Genomic DNA, 21517 nt, shown 5'->3' on the forward strand with positions numbered 1-21517 from the left:
TACACTGAAGCTGTCTCAGCCAGGAACTTGGCCCTACTATTGTGAAGAATGGGGATATAAACTCAAGCATATGGCCTTGCACTCTGCCAGGCACACTCCCATCTTGTAGCCTTTGCAAATACTCTTCCCTCTGCCTGCAAGTTTCTCTGTAATGGCAATTCTTATTGCTTCCTGTGGAATCAAAGGCTGGCAGAGCCTCCTGTTCTGGGAATCATAGATCTGATGGCAGTCAGCAGCCTCAGGGCACTATTTCTTAGGGTTTTGCCTTGAGCCCAGCATTTTTCAAGCACCCTCAAACTAATGTTCTCAGTGAGCTGGACCTGAGTCATTGTGTACCCTGTTCAGTGAGTACCAGCCATGTTAGGACTTGGCCCTACTAATGAGTTAGTGAGATTTGAGAAAGGAGTGTTGAATGACCTGAGCCAGAGGGCATGAGCCAGCTCCTCACCACCCATGTTAGTGGCAGAGTGGGGTCCTCATCCTTGCATCCTTCTTTTACCCTCTTGCTTACTTCCCCGTTGAGTTGACCCCAGTAGCCAGTAAGATCAAGGTGACCCTTGCGGGCATGGCTTCCCTCCCCAGGATGTATTTGAAATGCGCTTTGCCAAGATGCCAGATGAGCCTGAGGAGCCAGTGGTGGCTGTGTCCTCCCCAGCAGTGCCACCCCCCACCAAGGTGGTGGCCCCACCCTCATCCAGTGACAGCAGCAGTGATAGCTCCTCGGACAGTGACAGTTCCACTGACGACTCTGAGGAAGAGCGAGCCCAGCGGCTGGCTGAGCTCCAGGAGCAGGTGAGGATACCAGCCTTCAGAGTCCATGGACCTAGAGGTTTCTGAGAGATGTCCGTGACTGTCCATTCCCACTTGTTCCCTTATGGCCTTTCCCATCTGCTAGATCAAGTACGTGTTGATCACACACGTAGTATTGGGGGAGGGGGGCTCATTTTTCTGGGTAAAGATGAGGCTTCTGTGTCCTTTCCATGTCTGGAAGGAGGAGGCCATGCCAGGATATCCATCTCTCCTGGGGCTGGCTGTCTGCTTGCCCCCTCCCTCCAAGCTAGTCATTGGGTCCTTAGTGCTTGATGTATCTGTACACTCTTGCCCAACCTCTGAGGAGGACCCTGGCATACTTTGGAATTTGGGGAATGGGTGAGCATGGGAACTTTGGAATCTGATTATTGAGGCAGGTCACTTGACTGAGGGCCAGCCCTACCTCTGCTTCCTGCTGTGCCATACCCTGATTCTTGGGGCCCCATGGCGTCCTTGTACCATATAGTTTGATGCCCGGGGTGTGGGTTATAAAAAGGAGATCTCAGCCCTGGGTATAAATCTTGCCTGTCTGCTCTACAGCTCAAAGCCGTGCACGAACAACTTGCAGCCCTCTCGCAGCCCCAGCAGAACAAACCAAAGAAAAAGGAGAAGGACAAGAAGGAAAAGAAAAAGGAAAAGCACAAAAAGAAAGAGGAAGTGGAGGAGAATAAGAAAAGCAAAGCCAAGGAACTTCCTCCCAAAAAGACGAAGAAAAACAACAGCAGCAACAGCAGTGCAAGGTCTGTGCTTCCCAAGTCTACTCTGGGTGGGGACCCTCTGTCCAACACACCCATGGTGAGGTGGGCCAGGCCGGCAGACACTCACTTGCAGCAACATTTAGTTGTTCTCTGTTCCCTTTTCTTTGGGATGAGTCTTTGGAGCTCTCTGTGTTTTGCAAGAGAGGATAGTATGGTGTAGACACCAAGGATGCAGCCACATCCCAGCTTGTGCATCCCTTGGTCAGTTTTTACTAGGTATTCCCAGGGAATGAATTTCTCAAGCCTATTTCTTGTGAAGACCAGCTGGGTGGGGTGTGGGAAGCCCCCTGCCCCCATATACATGGAGGAATGAGTGCCTGGCTTCCTCAGGAGACCTGTTCTTGACGGTGTCTGCATCGTCCCTTCATAGCAAGAAGGAGCCAGCACCCATGAAGAGCAAGCCCCCTCCCACATATGAGTCAGAGGAAGAGGACAAATGCAAACCCATGTCATATGAGGAAAAGCGTCAGCTCAGCCTGGATATCAACAAGCTCCCCGGTGAGAAGCTGGGCCGCGTGGTGCACATCATTCAGTCACGGGAGCCTTCACTGAAGAACTCCAATCCCGATGAGATTGAGATTGACTTTGAAACTCTGAAGCCGTCCACACTGCGCGAATTGGAGCGCTACGTCACCTCCTGTTTGCGGAAGAAAAGGAAACCTCAAGGTGCACTTGGGCCCTCTGGATATGTGGGTCCTTCTCGTGGACACCCTCAGTTAATTTTCCCTTCTGACTCTCCTTTCTCCCTCTGTATCCTTCTTTTCCTATTGTAAAATCGATGTCCTCAACACAAAAACCTATGAAAGGTTATGGCATTTATGCTTCACCTATCAGAGCCTTCTAGATCCCCTGGCTGATGGCTGTCTGCAGCCCACCTGCACCTCTCTTTTGAGCCTTACTCTTAGCTGCAGCTGTTTCCATCCTTAGCTACCTATCACTCAGTCCCCCAAAAGTTACCTCCTACCTCTGGAGCCAGGGTAGAGCAAGGCCAGGAAGAAAGACAGGCCTGCCATGTCCCAGGGATCTGTGTACTGACATTATGTCAGAACTGAGCCAAGCTCTGTCCTTCTCTAGTAGAGATGTGAGCCTCTCTCCAGGCTTGTTTTTCAAGTTGTGTATGCCTCACCTTGGCGCATAAGTTTTCCCTTGGGACCATAGTACTTGGGATCTGTGTTGGAGCATTTTTACTTACAGTCTTTATATTCCTAGCCCAGGCTGGCTCCTCTTCAAGTGCGCTGTATTAAAATATCCACCTGGGCCTCCATCCGTGTACTAGATGAGAGCTCTAGGAGACCACTGGGGTTCTTCCCTTGTCTTGCTTTGTCTCTGGCATCATGTCTCTTATAGGTCCTTTTCATCCTCTGCCAGAAGGGTAACTTAGGGAAGCCCCAAGGCCAGTGGTACTTGACAATAGCTCTCTGACTTGTCCCCAGATCCCTGAGAAACCCTCCAAAGGATTTTCTAAGAAATTGATAAGGTCTTGAAATTCCAGCACAAGCCTGTGTGTAGTGGTTACTAGCAGGAAATGTGGGACCCCTCAGGTCCTGTAACAGTGGCAGCTGGTAGGTACTGCGCTCAGACCCATGAGGCACAGGCTTCCCACTTGTCCTCCTCTGGCATTTTGTATATGCCGTAGCTAACAGCAGCCTCCTGGGTAGGGGTCTTACCTGACACAGTGTCTGTTGCTTGAATTGCAGCTGAGAAAGTTGATGTGATTGCTGGCTCCTCCAAGATGAAGGGCTTCTCGTCCTCAGAGTCAGAGAGCACCAGCGAGTCCAGCTCCTCTGACAGCGAAGACTCCGAAACAGGTTAGGTGACTCCTTTGTAAAGCATTGTGTTAGACCCCTCCCACCAGTACCCAAAGGCAACAGTCTGATGGGCTCTTCTGTCTGTCCATCTCCCTTGTTAACTTTTTCCCTGAGGGGAGGTGAGTAACCCTGTGATGCAGTGGTCATTCTCTTTATGTGTCCCTCACACCCCCACTCCTGGGGCCTAAGCTAGGAAGGACTAGTAGTCAAAACCATTGACACTGGGGCTGGGGTGGTGGCTCAGCGGTAGAGCACTAGCCTAGCATGTGTGAGGCCCTGGGTTCGGTCCTCAGCATCACATAAAAATAAACAAATAAAGATATTGTGTCCATCTACAACATATATATATATATATATATATAACATATATATGTGTTGTGTGTGTGAGTGTGTGTGTACACGATACCTTTGTGTCCTACTACAACTAAAAAATAAATACTTAAAAAAAAAAAAAAACATTGACACTGCAGAACTCAGGTGGGTAACAAGCAGGGGACTAGGTCAGAACTGTGGGTATTGGTGCCCAGGTGATGCCATCACCTTGGTGTGGCCCTGCCTAGCCTTTTGCCCCAGGGAAGACTGCATCCCTACATATTGCCCACATCACTGTTGCATACAGTGCTATATTGCAGAGAATGTGCTTGGCCAGACTGGTGAGAGCTGAGCCACCTGCAGCTGGCAGACTTCATTGCCAGTTTGCTTTTGATTCCATTGTCGTCTGGGCTCTGGGCACTTAATCCTCTCCAGAGTGTGCTTAGTACTGTGTAGAATGCTCTTTGTTCTGCTCTCACTCTGCATGTACCTGGACACCTATGTCCTGCTTTTCTAACAGTTCCTTGTGTTCTATGGATCTGCACTGGTGCCCCATCAGAGCCCACCTTCTGTGTAGCAGCTTTAGAGCTGGAGGGCAGAGGCAGGCAAGTGGCAATGCTGGGAGCTAGTTTAGGTAGGAAGGAGCCTGCTTTCACTAGGTGTGCATTTTTCTCATTATTCTCAGGGGGCAAGTTCTCAGGCTGGCCTCAGGGAGAGGTAGAGAAGGAGCCGTGGAAGCTGGGAGGCCTGGTGCATATATCATATAAGTGAGCTTGCCCCTGGAAAGGTCAAGTCCAATCAGCTGAGTAGATCAGCAGCCAAACACCTGCAACCCAACCATGGGGTCCCAGGTGTGCTTTGCCAGGTGGATTGGGGTATACGGATCCATCTGGAAACATGTATTTGAGTCAAGAGGTTTCTGGCATTTTCTTCCACAGTCCTATCCCAGTTAGAATTTTAATCTAATTTGAAATAAATGCTAACCCCCACAAATTGAATGCATAGAAATAATGGCCTAATATTTCCAAAGAAGGTGAAGGCTTCTGTGCAGCAGTTGGGAGGATTTGTGTTGCTCCAAGGTGTGTGTACATGGGGTCAAATGGACTGAGCCCACCTCTGCTTAAGGGTTCTGGGGTTGGGGGAAAGAGGCACTTGGGGTGGGCTGGGGCTTCTCCAGGACTCCTGTAGTCTAGACTACTTCATTTTTGATCAGCCTAAATGAGATACAATCTGCTAAGGCTTGTTTATTCTACATTTCTTCAGCACTGGCTGCAGATACTGCCTGGGGCATGTTGTTAGCCTCCTTTGTTGCCATTCTTCACCTTCTGTTTTTTCCTAACACACCAACCTAACTTTTTTTATTACTTGTATTATTTCTCCCCCTCCTTACTTTTTTTATTCCATCAGCCTGCAGGGGGTGCTGTACACCTGATCTGCCAAAAAGGTCTGGCCCTGGGCTGGGGGTGGGAGAATGTCAGGGGGCGTCCTGCCCTTGACAGGGTGAATAGCTGTATTCTTAATCCCAATTAGCATTCCCGGTAGACACTGACTTTTTCACTTTCAGTGCCAGCCAAGCCTCCAGTTTTCTTTCCTCTGAGTTTTTGAACATTTTGCGTTTTCTACCACGCTGCTTCTTCCAGGGGTTTTTTAGGTTTTCTTCTAAAGATCCCACTAGCCAAAAGAAAACCTCCAAAGGCTGAACTGGCAGGGGACCTAATCACTAAAACAACTTGGCTAGATTGTGCAGGGGACTGCTTTGGCCTGATGCTATATTTTAGGGGGCTGTGATCATCATGTCTTAATTGCAGGTCTCTGACTGTGGACTTTGTTTCTGGTCCCCTCCAGCCCTCTTCTCCATGTTTGCTTTAGGCAGAAACCCTCCTGGGCTCCCACAGGTGCCCTGTCCCCACTCCTGCTACTGGCCATACCACAACTTAATTTTCAGCAGCTCTCCATTGCTGCCTTTTTTTTTTTTTAACTTCCCCTTTAAAGAAAGTGGAAAGATTGTACAACAAGTAATTTGAGAGTCCTGGGAACGGCCGTCCTGGCGGGATAGAGGGTGAGATTTACGGTGGTAGAACTTCTGGCTCGCATGCTCTCAGGCTCCCTTCATCCGGCTCAAACCACTCCCTTAGCTGCCTCAAGGGGGGCTGTCTTCTCTTCCCAAATGTCCTCCCCACCGTGGGTGTTGCCTGGCTCCATTTTATCTTCTAAGTGCTGGCAAGCAGGGCTGGTGATGGAGCAGTAGCTTTTTCTTTGCCTTCTAAATGCACTGGCAAGCTCTGTCATGAGCTGACTGGGCACTTCTGCTCAGGAGGGACCTACTATAAGTGGTTTGTATAGCAGATTCCCAAAGTGGGAGCACACATGTGGCAATGGTGAATGATGAACACATCTTTCTGCCACCCCATGCCACAGAGAACATTGTACTCTTCCTGGTGGTGGGATAGGGGTGCCAGTAGGCAGCTCCTCCAATATCTGCTTTCCTAGGTCCCAAAGAAGCAGAGAAGTCCCATTTTCTATGGTGGATACAGGCAGCTCTGCCTTGGGGGAAGTGGAAAGGGTAGTGGGGTGCTGAAGATAGTTCTCCTTGGTCTTTTGGAACTTGTTTTGCCCTTCTTGTTCTTATGTTTCCATGTGTATTGGAATTGAAATTCTTGAAAGGGCCTATTTTTGTTGCTTATATTAAGGATCAGTTCTGACATGGTCCAGGGCATGAATCTCCAAAAAAACTGAAGAGTGGTGCTAAATCATTCTGGAAAAGGGTGGTAAATGGAGCCCTCTTCTGGCAGCCATCCATGCAAAAATGCTGCAGGCTGATCAGGGCTGGGATCCTGAACCTCTGGGGCCAGGTTGCAGTTTAGGGATACTGCCCAGATGAGAGTGTGGGGGCTGCTTTCCCAGCTGGGTCCTAACCACTGTGTATTTTCCTGTTCCCTGCCCAGCAGCATGCAGTGCTGTCCCACCACTTCCTCTGAACTGAGCTATTACTTGCGTTGTATGGTTTTCAGTGGACTTCAATCTAGCTCTAGTATAGAACTACATGTTCAGTGTTGGCTTATGTAGGATTAGTGTCCAGATGTCCCCCTTCCCCCACTTCTAGAGCACCTGCAGACTTGGCCTGGGCAGGCTGGAGGCAGACATTGTAGGTTCTCCCCTTCTCATTGCCATTCCCAGTGGGCTGCAGCCTTTGCTTTCACCAGCACTGGGATCCAGTCTCCCCGGCATGAGGCATGGGATATCCTAGGACTTTCCTCCAGATCTCACTTATCATGTTGCTGACATCTGGCACTTCTCAAATGCTGTGCACAGGTCTTGGTAGGCAGTGGTGGCCGCACAGTTTGCATCCCTTTCAGGAGCATCCCCCACACCTATCTGTGCCAAGACAGAGGTTCCGGGACATATGAGGAGATTTTCTCTGATTTTGTCCTGTTACAGCAGAACGCAGTGCAGCTATTTTAGTCTCCTGATTTCCTTTTCCCAGGATTGGAGAGCATGTGGGCGTTTCTTACTAGCTCCAGGGTAAAAAGGAATGTTGGATATTTTGGAAGGATTTGAGCTGGGAAGTGCAGAGAGAGGCCATGGGACACTCTTAACCAAACCAGTCTGGGCTTCTTGGCCCCCAGAGTCTTTGAGGGACTCATTCCAGTCATATCTCTAGGCCATGGCTTGCCTGCTCCCAGGATATGACATTTGCCCTTGGAAAGGAGTGAAGTCCATGTAGGGGTTGGGGGTCTGCACAGCCATGTGACAACCGTATACACACACACACACACACACACGAATTACAGCTGGAGGAGTTTAAGGCTTCACTGGGTTGAGGGCCATCCTTATGGAATGTGGCCTACAGTGAGAGGCCATGGTGGGTGGGGTTTTCCCAGGCATGTGTTGAGGACCAGGGAGCAGTGTGTTGTTGCATCCAGGACTCCAGCAGAGGTGTGGTTGTTCTACTGCTGCTGCAAGGGTGGACTTGCCTGGTGCCCCTCCCTGATCCGGAAACCATGTTTGATGCCCTGGAAAAGGAAGGGAAGGACAAGATTTTTCTCCTTGGTCCTTCTCCATCCCCACCCCCTTCTTCAGTAGTGTCATGGAGTCTTCTTTATAATTCATGGGGTTTATTTATTATTTGTTTGTTTTTGCTTTGGGGATCTAGAGGAACGCAAAGATGAGGCTCTGCTCTTTGCCTCCCTCATCTGGAGGTCCTGCACGCCACACCCCTGTCAGGGGTGGTGGTTCTCTAGCCACACCAAAGAAGAAGACTCGAGTTAGCAGATGACTGATGGGCTTAACATACTGGCTAGTGGGACAGGGAGAGGTGTCTCTGACATTGAAAGGGAGCAACTTAGTAATGGTGAAGGAGATGTAGCAGGCAGGCAGTTGGGACACATATGGAACTTGTTAGTGGAAACAGGTGTTCTGTCTAGAAGTGTGAATAAGCTCAGGGCAATTTTGGAGAGGTCTGAACAAGCTGGATCCATGGCCCTTCTAAAGGAAAGGTGGGGTCTGTTCCTGCCTTAGGCAGGGTTCCTAGTCTCCAGCACCATTCTCTCGTGCCCTGTCAGCCACTGGGGCACAGAAGACTGGCTCAGTCTGCAGTTCTTCTGTTCTTGTGACTTGATGGTACATTCCACACCATTTCTCTCACACTGGTTTCTCTCTTCCTCTATGTAGGTCCTGCCTAATCATTGGACACGGACTCTTAATAAAACGGTCTTCAGTTCCAGATTCCTTCCCAGCAAGCTATAGCTTAAGTCCATTTTCTTCTGTGAAAGGGACAGGACTCCATCAAGTTATGGAATTCCTCAGAGCCCTGGGCCTGTCCCCTGGGGTGGATTAGTCATGTCCAGCAGCACACGCCTAATCCCACCTTTGGGAAGGCTGCCTGCCTGGCCGGCCGCCCAGGCCTCCCTGTGCAAAGACTGCCTGGCTATCGTGCCCAGCCTCCCTGATCATCTGGGGTCATTTGGGTGGGTAGCATCTCCTGGAGGGTGATGACAATCCCCCCATATACGTGTACATGTGGTGCTCCTCCATGTGCAAAGCCTGATCACAGTATATTTTCTTTCTTCATTCCCTCTTTTTCTGAGACTCCAGACCCTAAGTGCTTCCCTCTCAGGCCTTCAAGTGACTTTGGCCCAGGAATTTCATTTAGCATAAGAAAGAATACTCTGACCTCCTCAGCTTCCCCATACAAGGAGTCGGGCTTCAGAGACAAGGCCATCTGGGCCCTGGAAGACTCAGTGGGGCCATCCTGGTTGGCTTGATAAGGAGGCTATCACCAGCCACAGCTGACTCAAGCCTCCTGAAATCCTCCTTCCATCCCCATTATTTCTATTTCTAGAAGTTTATGTTGCCTGGTGGGCATTTTCCCAACTTCTTTGGCCTCTTTCCTCAAGAGGAAAGTAATTTCCAGAGCTTCTGGTGAGGGTCACTCAGGCCGTCAACCACAGCCCCTTGTGGGCCACCTGCTGCCTATCTTTTGAGGGGCATTACCAGTCCCCTAGAATGATGATGACAGTTACTGGGGCTGGGGCACTTGAGGGTGGCCACATCATCCAAGCCCTTCCAGGGGCACCAGATAGCTTTTTTGCTCTAAAATTAAATACCAGCCCTTTTTTGGTCATGAGACCAGCATCTCAGCAAAAAATACTGCCTAACATGAAACGTTCCCTAAGAAACTCTATCTACATTCTAGAGGGCTCTTTTTCCCCTTCTTTTTAAAAAGTGTAGTTTACGTGTATTTCCTAGAGGTCTGCCATCTCCTGGAACCTTGGAGTCTGCCTTCTGGAGCTGGAAGCACATTGAGGAGGTGCCATTTATTGTCAGGTTGTGGGTGCCTGCCTGAAGAAGTCTGGCAGCCCTCCCCAGCTCCTTGTGTCCTTGTGCTGCTCCAGACCTGCTGTGGCCACAGGGTCTAGCCGTAGCTTCCCCCAAATTTCCCAGGGCCCTGCAGTGATACTTCTGAGTTCCTAAACCACTCCCAGTCCTTTCCAGGCATCCGGCTTCCAGTCAGCTCCATTTGCCAAACAGACTATTTTGAGCTGCCCTTTGGCCTGCGCCTTATGTGTTCCCAGTGAACTTGGCTTGGCTGGGATGGGGCGCTTTGTGCCCAGAGATTCCCACAGGACACTTGGGAAGCTGCTGGCATTATCTTTCTGGGAAGATTCTGCTGTCTTGGACCAAATGGCAGCCTGGATTCCCACAGTGTCTCAGCCACATGCCACCCCTTTTCTCACCCCGACAAGGTGTATACAGGTTGTAGCTACAGTCCAGTTCTCCTGCTGGGTCCTCCTTGGTCCTTCTCCATCCCATCTTTCTTGCCTATGGGGCTTCCATCTGGCAGAGCATATCCAGAGCCCATTGAGCTTGAGAGCTCTATAGACTTAAGCTGTCACCTGTGCTGAGTGCCTGGGAAACAGCAGAGAGGACAGTACCCACACACTTCCTTGTTGGCAGCTTCCTGTTCCCAGGCAATAGAAGGATTCAGCCAAGGGCTAGTTGGGGTCCTTTTGGGGAGCTAGCGAGGGCTCCTCTTCTCTACCCCACCCCACACTGCCCTGCACCCTCCTTTTTGTCTCCTTGGCTGAAGTGGGGCTGGGTGGGGGGTGGGATGGGAGAAATCAGTGTTTTAATCAGATTTTACAAAACGTTTTATTCCTTTGTACAATTAATATCCTATGTAAAGATGAAATTTGTGTTGAGTTGAAGATTGTCATGGAATAAAGATCACACAGTACTTGAGGCCATCTCCATGTAACCCTTTCCAGAGAGTTTTGTGTGGGGGTGTCTGGGGCTGGTGTGTTGTGAAGCTGTGCACTCCATGTCTTGTCTTACTGGTAACTCCAACACAAGGCCCAGGCTATGGGAGCCAAATAGGGCTGTCCCAAAACACACTCCATCTCTCCTTGGCCCCACCACTGGCTCCTTTAGTCTCATCTGGGTCCAGCCTTCCACCTTGTCTCAGGAGACAAACCTGGAACACACTCCCTGTGAGCTTTCCGAGGCAGCCAAGACACTCCTTAGAATCCCCAGGAGCCCGCAGTACTTGGTCCCGTGCCTGATCGTGTGGACCTCTGCTCAACTGCCCCTCCTTTCTGTAAGGGAAAAAGGAATGCTTTGTTTAAGGATACTAGACAACATGCTACCATGGCCCCACTCAGCCCCTTTCCACCACTCGACCGTGTCTGGACATATTTCTGAGGCTTCTCTAGGTCAGACTTCACATAGTGACCTCGCTTCTTTCCCTAACTTCCCTTTTCTGTGCCAAGTTTCCTCAGAAGTGTGCCCAGCATTTGAATAGCTACTCTGGCCCACCACCACCTTGCACTGGAACAGGTGCTAGAAGAGCTTATCCTGGAGAGGTCCAGGACTGCTCCTCCTATTCCTTGGTTCAGTGGCCTGTGCCTCGTAAGACATCAGAGCTCTGCAAACCTCACCACACCTATGGTCCAGAGGCATCTAGCCTCTCCAGCTAGTGTTCCTCCAGCCTCACAGCAAACAGATGTTGCCTTGACCCTGCAGGCTTACCTAAACTGCCCTCTTTTGTATATCTCATCTACAAGAACACCCCTCTAGATTTTTACTCTTAACCTAGAGTCCTGAGCCCTGTATCCTGGTGTTTGGGTTTGGAACCTCATCTTTGGTTCCCATGTCCTAGATGTCCTCACTTGCTGCCTTCACCATTTGTATGAGGACATGTGTCTATAGCTGCTGAGGTGTGTGTCCATGTCTTGTCTTTTGCCATGGAGTGATGAGCTTTTACAAGGCATGAGGTTTTTTCTCATCCCTTTGGTGGCACACTGCACTTCAAGGTCATGCATCTCCAAAGCTTAGCACAGCCCTTAGCACAGAAACAACTCTGAGCAGAGAGGTAGCCTTGATTTAGACAAAGCATACATCCTCTGAAACCAGCAGTAAGGTTTGGCGTCCTGGCAAGGAGTTCAGGGGAAGCCAGGCAAAGGTACAAGGTATGAGATTCTTGCCTCCATGACAAGAATCTGAAAGATTCTACCTATATTACTTGCCAGCCTGGGAGCACAGGCTGGGGTGGTTTCCTTCTCTGGAACTGGTACACCATCTGTTGAGGAGGTATCCAGCTGGTAAACATTCTTTAGCATGAACCTCTGGGAAAGGAGCAGAGGTGAGTGCACAGGCCATAAAGTTTGCGTCAAGGAGGCAGGCACACCCCAGAAATGTCTACACGGTGTCAATACCAAGCCAATGGCCCTGGAGAAGTTAGGGTACATGCTGTCTTCTCTGAAACATGTTGGCTCTGCCCCAGAGAATGGACTTCTCCCCTGAGGGAAGAGGAAGCAGGCTGGTGTCCTCCTCCTCTGATAGCCATGACAATGGGCATCTGCCCTGTTTGTACCTGTTCCTTCTGTGGAGGCTAATTTGCTTCCTTTCCTCTCCAAAGGTGCTCACTGGGGGGACCCTCTCTACATTCCCACTGATGGTACTTTCCTCACTCATCCTGTGGTTCTGCGACCAGGCTATGACAGCACTGGTCTCTCAACCCCAGCCATTGCTTCCCCTGGGACAATGGGAAGGTGAGGGTCTCAGAAGGCAATGCAATTAGAGGCCCCAGATTGCTACACTTTAGCTGCGTAACCCTGAACAAGTCTTCTTAACTTCTCAGCTCATTTTTCTCAGCGGTTCAATGAATTGGATCATTTTCAACATCGTAGGTTATCCCAAAACAGCCAGTTGGGGTCCAGAGCACATGGACAATGAAAATGACACACGGATAAGGGAAGGCCTTGGGCAAGAACTCTTTAGCTCAATTTCCATTGTGGCCAGCAGATGATCCTTTAATGGCACTGGTGGTCAAGCTTGGCAGGAGAGGCTTTTTTCAGGCATAGCCCCCACTTGGAAACATGGATGGATAGGTGACACCCATCATTCCCTTTCCCAAAATGACCATTCTGGACCAACCTAGATACCCTCAAAGCCCTGCACCCTTTTTTTCCTCTTCTGCATTCAAAGCCAGCTTATGACCTCCCCCAGAACCTTACCACCTTTTTTTTTCTCTGCAGAGATGGCTCCGAAGTCAAAAAAGAAGGGGCATCCCGGGAGGGACCAGAAGAAGGTATGTGGCTCAGGGTCGTCCTCTCCCTTAGGTGAGAGCTGGCAGGCCACTCAGTTTTCGGCCCCAGGGGCACCTTGGGGCTGACTGGGCCTGTTGTCCCTGCCTGATATCAGCCTCTATATCTTTCTGTCTGCCTGCAGCACCATCACCACCACCATCAGCAGATGCAGCCGGCCCCAGCTCCTGTACCCCAGCAGCCACCCCCTCCTCCCCAGCAGCCCCCACCACCGCCACCTCCACAGCAGCAGCAGCAGCAGCAGCAGCAGCAACCACCCCCACCACCACCACCCACACCCTCCATGCCACAGCAGGCAGCCCCCGTGATGAAGTCGTCACCCCCACCCTTCATCGCAGCCCAGGTGCCAGTTCTGGAGCCGCAGCTCCCAGGCAGTGTCTTCGACCCCATCGGCCACTTCACACAGCCCATCCTGCATCTGCCGCAGCCTGAGCTGCCCCCTCACCTGCCCCAACCACCTGAGCACAGCACTCCGCCCCATCTCAACCAGCACGCCGTGGTCTCTCCTCCAGGTGAGCAGTGGCACTGCCCCCTTCCACCTGGGTTCTACCCTGCCATAACTGGGTACTTCAAACAACTTCTTAGCTTCAGCTGCTCAGGTCAGAAGATACGGATTCATTTTTGTGGGACCAGGCATTGTGTTAGGTGAAAAATGATGGGATCCCTCTGCAGTTCACATTTGGGGGATGTAGGAACACATCCTGATAAAAGTTAGTCCTGTGGAGCCTGGAGAGCATGTAGTGGGTAATGAAGGACAGGACCACCACCATCCTGATAAACTGGTGAAGGTCTGTGAGTAGGTGACCAAGGCCTGTACTGAGTCCTAAGGAAGCTGTGTGAAAACAACCAGCGGAAGGGTTGGGGGGGACAGCACAGCTATAGAGGGTGGGGAGAGAGTGCTAGTTGATAAGAGGCCAAAAGGAGGTCACTAGAGTTCAGATGGGGTCAGCGTAGAGCAGAAAGGCTAGCCTTGGTCACAGGACTCTTTGACCTCACTGCCACAATATTGTGTTCTTCCAGCTTTGCACAACGCACTGCCCCAGCAGCCATCGCGGCCCAGCAACCGAGCTGCTGCCCTCCCCGCCAAGCCCACCCGGCCCCCTGCCGTGTCACCTGCCCTGACTCAGCCACCCCTGCTCCCACAGCCCCCTATGCCCCAGCCACCCCAAGTGTTGCTGGAGGATGAAGAGCCATCTGCCCCACCCCTCACCTCCATGCAGATGCAGCTGTATCTGCAGCAACTGCAGAAGGTGCAGCCCCCAACGCCGCTACTCCCTTCCGTGAAGGTGCAATCACAGCCCCCTCCACCCCTGCCCCCCCCACCCCATCCCTCTGTGCAACAGCAGCTCCAGCAGCAGCCACCACCACCACCACCACCCCAGCCCCAGCCGCCACCCCAGCAGCAGCACCAGCCCCCACCACGACCCGTACACTTGCAACCCATGCAGTTCTCCGCCCACATCCAGCAACCTCCACCACCCCCGGGCCAGCAGCCACCCCACCCACCCCCAGGCCAGCAGCCACCCCCAGCCCAGCCCGCCAAACCTCAACAAGTTATCCAGCATCACCCTTCACCCCGGCACCACAAGTCAGACCCCTACTCAACTGGTAAGTGCCCCTGCCCTTGGGCTCTGGGGAGGCCAGTATTGGGCCTGAGTTTTATTCTTGGGGTGGGGGGGAGAGTTAGCTTATGTTCCAGACTATGATGAGCTCAGAACTGAGCTTCAAATGCTTGGGGCAGTTGAAGAGAGGGGCTGTACCCAGGGAGCATTGGTGCTTCCTACAGTGTCTTTATTAGATGTCTGTCTTGCTTGCAAACTGAGATTGCTCAAAGTAAGGCTTCCTTTCTTCCTTCTCTTAGAACACACAGTCAAGAACATGGCAATGCACCCTTAACTCCTGCAAGGTGGGGAATCCAGGAGCCCCAGGGAGGCACCTAATCCACCTTTGGAGTTCAGAATAGGCTTCCTGGAGGAGGTGACTATGGTACAAGCAATAGTTGAATTAGTAAGCAAGATGGAAATGAGATTCAGGCAGAGCCAGGAGCAGGTCTGGGCTGTGAGTGCTGTTTTGGAACAGGGGGGCTCTGCTCTCAGCACTGTGAGGCCCACCTGGTAATCAAAATATTCTGGCCATGTCCCAGCTTATATCTTATGATATGGTAACATTAAGGATCAGGGCAATGATCCTGGACTGACAGCGTAGGTTGTACAGTCTGCCTTGGGGGCTCTCCAGGTGCAGCCCACAAATTGAGCAGCAGAGCAGAGCAGGGCTGTGGCTGCTCCTAAACCCAACAAAAGCTTCCAGGTGCCAAATGGATTGCCCGTGTCCTAATCTGAGAGCAGCTGTCTGTCCTCCCTGGGAAAAACTGGTGTAGGGCTTCATCACTGTGCAGCTGTGGCTGTTCTCAGCCCAGAGCAGGCCAAGCTTCCCTGTGGGAAGAAGGTGATCAACAGATGACAGAAGAACTGGCATTTCAGGCAGTTTAGGCCAATAGCCTAGGACGTCAGGCCAACTCTTTGAATCCCAAACCCCCACTCAAACTCCTACAGCCTAGGAAGGGGCATAAGGAGTGGTGAGGGTTAGAACCCAGCTGGGGTCTTTGAGCCAAAAACTAAGTTGTCAAGAGTTCCACAGAGGCTCAGCCGGCATCCCTGGGCACCTGGTCAGCTTTTCAGTGCCATCCCTCTACAGCCACCAGCAGGTGGATTGGCCCGAGGGTCTAGCCTTAGATGGGAGCCTGTCGTATTCGTGTGGCCTTTGGATCACTGGAACCAGGCTAAAACCTGGGCCAGCAGAAGAAGATGGTAACATCCAAAGGGGTCCACCCACTACAATGAGAAGTAGTGTCAAGACCAGTAAAACCAACCCCACTGGGTTATGAGGCTTTAAGAACAGGGCAAACATTGCCACAGTGTAGGCTCCAAGCAACTTTTATTAGTGTTTTTTGGAGGGAGGTGTGAGACCTAACTTTAGAGAGTAACATGAGGGTATGACACACCTGGGGCATTATGGTCTGCTCCAGGCTTACCAAGATAGGGACCTTCAATTGGGGGGGCCCTTGGAGGACTCAGGAGTACCTTTGCTGATAGACAGTGGCTTTGAAGCACGACCTGGAGGAGGTCAACATATAGGACCGACCAAATTAGATTGCTTAGTGAGAAGCATGAAGTCGAACTCAGAGCACATTGGAAAGGCAGCGCTTACTTTTGTGGATACTGTGGCTTGTCCTGAGCTGTAACTAGCCAAACTGTATCAGGTGGCAAGACCTCTTTCAGGCAAGGATTTGGGCAGAAGGGTGTCGGGGTTGCATTGGATTGGGTGGGACTTGGCTCCTTGCCCAGACCTGAGGAGCTGGCTCACTATGACCTGGGTTTCCTTACTGTACCGCTGAGAAGACTGAAGTACTCCATGGTCCATTTCCCAGTGGCCAGCAGCAGGGCTGTCCAGAATTCCTCTTGATCTGCAACTCTTTGGGTCTCTCCTAGCCACATAGTGGGCTAGCTTGAAGCCCCCGTATCTGTTCTACCTGCTGTGTTCAGGTGGAGTCCTGTCCCTGTCTTGCCCGTTTTGCAGATAAGCTGAGTTAAGGTATAGGACTTTAGGAAGGATCCTGAAGATCCCCACCCTCACCCCCAGGGACTAAGCCCCAGATACTCAGCAACCACCCAGGTGGGCCAGGTTGCTCAGAGGAAAAGCAGGGAGGTTAGCCAGGTTCATCCTTTTTGAGTTGACATCCCTTGTGTTTAGCCCAAGCCACACTTCAGAACTAAAACTACTTTCAAAAACTACTAGTCCCTGGACCCCACCTGAGAACCCCACATATCAGGAGGTGTGGTTTTTAAAGTTTCTTGCGTCTGGTATGTAGAAAGATCAATATACTAGTACTGATGTCATGGGACTCCATAAAGCCCTTTGAGCACTCAGCCCGGGACGTGGTTGAAAGGGCCCCATATCCTGAGAGATAGGGAGCACTCAGCCCTTTGGAGGAGGGGAATCAAATCCTTACCAGGCAGGCCCAGTAGAGGATCTTTACTCTTTGAAGCCTGACCAGGCCTCATGCTGGTTCTACTTCCAGGCTTTCCCTTCCCATTCTAGTTTACTCAAGGCCCAGGGCTGGTCGCCTCTACACTAGCCCCCTGACATACTCCTTGTGTCCTCTCCTAGGTCACCTCCGTGAAGCCCCCTCCCCGCTTATGATACATTCCCCCCAGATGCCACAGTTCCAGAGCCTGACCCACCAGTCTCCACCCCAGCAAAATGTCCAGCCTAAGAAGCAGGTAAAGGGCCAAGCTGGGTCACAGCCCTCAGGGGCAGGCATGGACCACAGCCAGGGGTGTCTGCCTGCCTCACCAACCATTGTGCCTCTGCTCTTTCAGGATTTGCATAAGGCCTCAGTGGTCCAGCCCCAGCCCCTTGTGGTGGTGAAAGAGGAGAAAATCCACTCACCCATCATCCGCAGTGAGCCCTTCAGTCCCTCTCTGCGGCCGGAGCCCCCAAAACACCCAGAGAGCATCAAGGCCCCAGTCCACCTGCCCCAGCGTGAGTGCCCTCCTTGTCCACAGCTGGAGCTCAGGGTCCCAGCCCTGTGCCAGACATGAGCTTACTGTGGGGCCATGGATCGTGCCCCACCGGGATAAGGTGGGCCCCGGCCCACAGGCTGTTTGTGTTCCAGGACCTGAGTTGAAGCCTGTGGATGTTGGGAGACCTGTGATCCGGCCCCCTGAACAGAATGCAGCCCCTCCAGGGGCCCCTGACAAGGACAAACAGAAACAGGAGCCTAAGACGCCAGTGGCACCCAAAAAGGTAGAGATAATAGGCCTATGGTTGCCCTGAGGTCCTCCACACCAGGGAGGCACCTTAGAGGACATGAGCTCCCTACTCAAGCATAGTAGGCTTCTCACTCTTCTTCATTTCTCTGCCCTGCAGGACCTGAAAATCAAGAACATGGGCTCCTGGGCAAGCCTGGTACAGAAGCATCCAACTACCCCATCCTCTACAGCCAAGTCATCAAGTGATAGTTTCGAACAGTTTCGCCGTGCTGCTCGGGAGAAGGAAGAGCGTGAGAAGGCCCTGAAGGCACAGGCTGAGCATGCAGAGAAGGAGAAAGAGCGACTGCGGCAGGAGCGCATGAGGTGGGCTGTGGTCCGGGCAGGGCATCGGGGCTCTCAGGGCCACACCAAGGCCCCAGGCTGACCCAGGGCCCTGCTCTGCCCAGGAGCCGAGAGGACGAAGATGCACTGGAGCAGGCACGGCGAGCCCATGAGGAGGCACGGCGGCGCCAGGAGCAACAGCAGCAGCAGCAGCAGCAGCGGCAAGAACAGCAGCAGCAGCAGCAGCAGCAGCAGCAGGCTGCCGCTGTGGCTGCCGCCGCCACCCCCCAAGCCCAAAGCTCCCAGCCCCAGTCCATGCTGGACCAGCAGAGGGAATTGGCCAGGAAGCGGGAGCAGGAGCGAAGGCGCCGGGAGGCCGTGAGTTTGGGACCATAGTGGGGACTCTTGGGCAGAAGTCTACCTGCAGGAACTGGCAAAGGAGGCCTTGGAGCCGGAGGGGCAGATAGTGAGCCCAGGCCTGCCAGTGCACTCCAGGCTAACCTCTGGTCTCAGAGGTGGCTCAAATGGGACATAAATGGCCCAAGTGCTTTGAGAATGGGCGCTGAGGGAAGAATCCCGGGGAAGGTGTGAGGGGCCAAACCCAGACAACATGGGTGGTGGGTATAGAGAAAGTCTTAGAGCCACAGTAGAAGCAGGGCACCTGAACTCATTCCCACCCTCCTTCCTCTTTCTCTCCAGATGGCAGCTACAATTGACATGAATTTTCAAAGTGATCTATTGTCAATATTTGAAGAAAATCTTTTCTGAGAGCGCCTAGGTGACTTCTGACTTTGATTTTCTGGCAAAACATTGACTCTCCATAGTGTTAGGGACGGCAGTGGAGGCGGTAGCAGGGGCCGGGGTGTCTCCAGGCCTGGCCCTACTGCATGCTATGCCCAGGGCAGGTCTGAAGGGCAGCTGAAGATTGCAGAGCCCATCTGCCTTACAGCCAGCCGGAGGGACGTCCCACCACCCCTCTCACAGGACGTCAGCTCAGAGCACGCCTCAATACGAGCAAGAGCAAGTGCCGGCCGGACTCAAGGCCTGTGTCCCCGTGTGTGGGGCAGAAGCCCTTCTCTCCGCCAAATGTCTACACAGTATACACAGGACATTGTCGCTGCCGCCACCGAGACTGACTTTCTGTCCCTGAGAACATGACGTTTGTGACGTCCTGCCTGATGGGAGTCTTTCCCCACACCCTAGCCATCGCCGCTTGCTCCTAAGAGGCCAGGACAGGTCCAAGTGGGCTGCAGCGGACGAGGGCAGTGGCCCACATCCCCTTGCTGGCACTGACTTTGCCTTGAACAGACCCCTCCCTCCCCTCCCCCCACAAGCCTTTAATTGAGAGCCGCTCTCTATAAGTGTTCGCTTGTGCAAAAGGGAATAGTGCCGTGGAGGTGTGTGTGTGTCCATGGCAATTCTGATCAAGGTGACCGTCCCATGAGTGTGGGCGGGCCTTGTCCGGGGAGTGAGGCCACCAACCAAAGTCAGTTCCTTCCCACCTGTGTTTCTGTTTTGTTTTTGTTTTTGTTTTTTTTCTATATATATATATTTTTGTTGTTGAATTCTATTTTATTTTTAATTCTCTCTTCTCCAGACACAATGGCACTGCTTATCTCCGAAATGGTGTGATCGTCTCATTGAGCGGCGGCTCCCACCGCACTGTGGGTAGTGTGTGACCGTGGCTGTACTGTATAGTGAACATAGTTGACATATCTTTGTTTGAAGTTTGTTGGTGACTCCACCAAACCAGTGTAAAAAAACAAAACTCAAAAAAAATCCACAAAAAAAAAAGCAAAAAAAAAAAAAACCTGCCTATATTTTACTCGGTTTCAAACTCTTATTAGTCTATTTTTAATTATAAACCAGAAAGCTGCGATCCCCTTCTTCCTGCCGTTTGTTGGCTTTTCTTTCTTTGTTTTTAATGTCAAGTCTGTGTTTTGTTTTTGGGGTTTTTTGTTTTGTTTTTGTTTTTTAACCAAGAAAGGAAGGGACTGAGGATTAGGTGGGCTCCAGGAACTAGGGGGTGAAGGGGCACAGACTGAGGCAGAGGCTTTCCCTGCCCAGTACTCAGTCCCAACCAGTTGGCTGCTCCCTCCCATAATTTTTTTTTTTTTTTTTTTTTTTTTTTTTAATAATTGGAGCCCTTGGCGAGGTTATGAGTGCCATGAGAACCCACTACACCACGATGCTGGTGCCTCAGTGTTGGCCAAACTCTGGAGTCACTGACTGGTTTGACTTTCATACGGTGAATATGCATTTGGTCTGTACTGATCATGGAATAAACACATCTCTCTTTTTTAATGCTGGTGTCTCCCTGACATTTCTTTGTGAACCAACTGTTGCCTAGGCTAGGCCCAGGTTCCTCACTTCTCTCAGGACCTAGGCCACAAGAACTATCAACAATACAACATAACCCCTTTCCTGTAGCCTGTTCCTGCTTTTCCTGGGCAGGAGCCACTTAGGCTCACAAGCTGAAGGTGTGACAGGGAGCCCAGATAACCCATCATCCTTCCTGTGGACCTTGGCCTAGGTGGGTGACATGCCCCAATAGAACTTTGGCCAAACTCCAGACCGTACTTTTCCTATTTGCTGTCCTCCACCTTGTCCCCCACTTACCAAAGGATTTGGGCCACTTATCCCACCTTGCTTGCCTCTACCTAACTCCTCCTTTCATTTAAGCTCAGGGTTAACCAGATATTCTTAGGTAAGTGTACATTCCCCCCAAATAGGATCCTTGTTCACACACACACAAGAACGCACACATTTCCACTCCAGAAAGCCCACAAGTGGCCTCCCTGCCAGTGGGCTTACTGTACGCACATACCCCAGCCACAAGGTATGGGTGGCACCAAGAAAAGCCCCAAGGTTGTAAGGTTCAAGCATATAATTTATTTGTATGTGGAGACAAACTGAAACATTTCTAGCACTGTTTATTAACCCACATTCCCCTTTTTCAACCATGAAGATCCTTCCTTGTCTTGTTTAGGATCTGCCAAACCTCCTAGGGAGGGTGTAGTTAAGGCATCCAGTCAGTGGCCCCCCCCACTTCCTCAGTATCCCTGCCCACCCCAGGCACTTCATATACCTGTGCCTGTTTGAACTGTGCCAGTTCAAATTTGACATATTTTGGTTTTGGGGGGTTTCTTCCATCTCATCTCACGTTCTTCATTTTTGTTATTTGTTTTGTTCAGAAACTTCCCAGGCTGAGTCAGTAGTTGAGTTGGATAGTTTTGTCTGCACCTTCCTGCTAAAGATTTTTAACTCTGCCATGGCCTTCTCCACACCCCTCTGATGTTTCTCTAACTGGGTTGTAATTAGAACTGGGATTTATTTAATTTTTCTGGCCATTTCCAAATCCCTCCCACAGTACTAGAAATCTTAGTCCTATACAAGTTAAGAGGTGTGTACAAGCCCCATTGTACTGTATGCACGGATCGCTTGGCCAATAATCATGTCAGTGAATCTGAGACTTGTATTAAAACACTTTAGACATTTGTAGAAGGGAATTCGTAGACTTTTCACTTATATACTAAAGGTTCTTTTTTTTTTGTGCAGTTCTCATTGCAAAAATAAACATTTGTACTGAATATAAAATTACCCTTCTATGACTACTGCTTTTTATTTTTTAT

The 21517-nt window shown here is 51.2% G+C and overlaps 1 protein-coding gene across 1 annotated transcript in view; it reads left to right on the plus strand.

Annotated features, from left to right (window-relative positions):
• Positions 1-20185, plus strand: part of Brd4 (bromodomain containing 4) — an 85853-nt gene extending 65668 nt beyond the window's left edge. The window contains exons 8-20 of the mRNA XM_026390117.2: positions 583-792; positions 1351-1550; positions 1939-2234; positions 3266-3376; positions 12724-12776; positions 12917-13304; positions 13813-14400; positions 16960-17072; positions 17172-17334; positions 17468-17598; positions 17722-17927; positions 18011-18263; positions 18585-20185. Coding sequence (XP_026245902.2) covers positions 583-792; positions 1351-1550; positions 1939-2234; positions 3266-3376; positions 12724-12776; positions 12917-13304; positions 13813-14400; positions 16960-17072; positions 17172-17334; positions 17468-17598; positions 17722-17927; positions 18011-18263; positions 18585-18653 — 2781 coding nt within the window. The 3' untranslated portion in view covers positions 18654-20185. The remainder of the gene's footprint in view (positions 1-582; positions 793-1350; positions 1551-1938; positions 2235-3265; positions 3377-12723; positions 12777-12916; positions 13305-13812; positions 14401-16959; positions 17073-17171; positions 17335-17467; positions 17599-17721; positions 17928-18010; positions 18264-18584) is intronic.
• Positions 20186-21517: the final 1332 nt, after the last annotated feature.

This window comes from Urocitellus parryii, chromosome 3 (assembly GCF_045843805.1).
Source record: "Urocitellus parryii isolate mUroPar1 chromosome 3, mUroPar1.hap1, whole genome shotgun sequence".
NCBI lineage: Eukaryota > Metazoa > Chordata > Mammalia > Rodentia > Sciuridae > Urocitellus > Urocitellus parryii.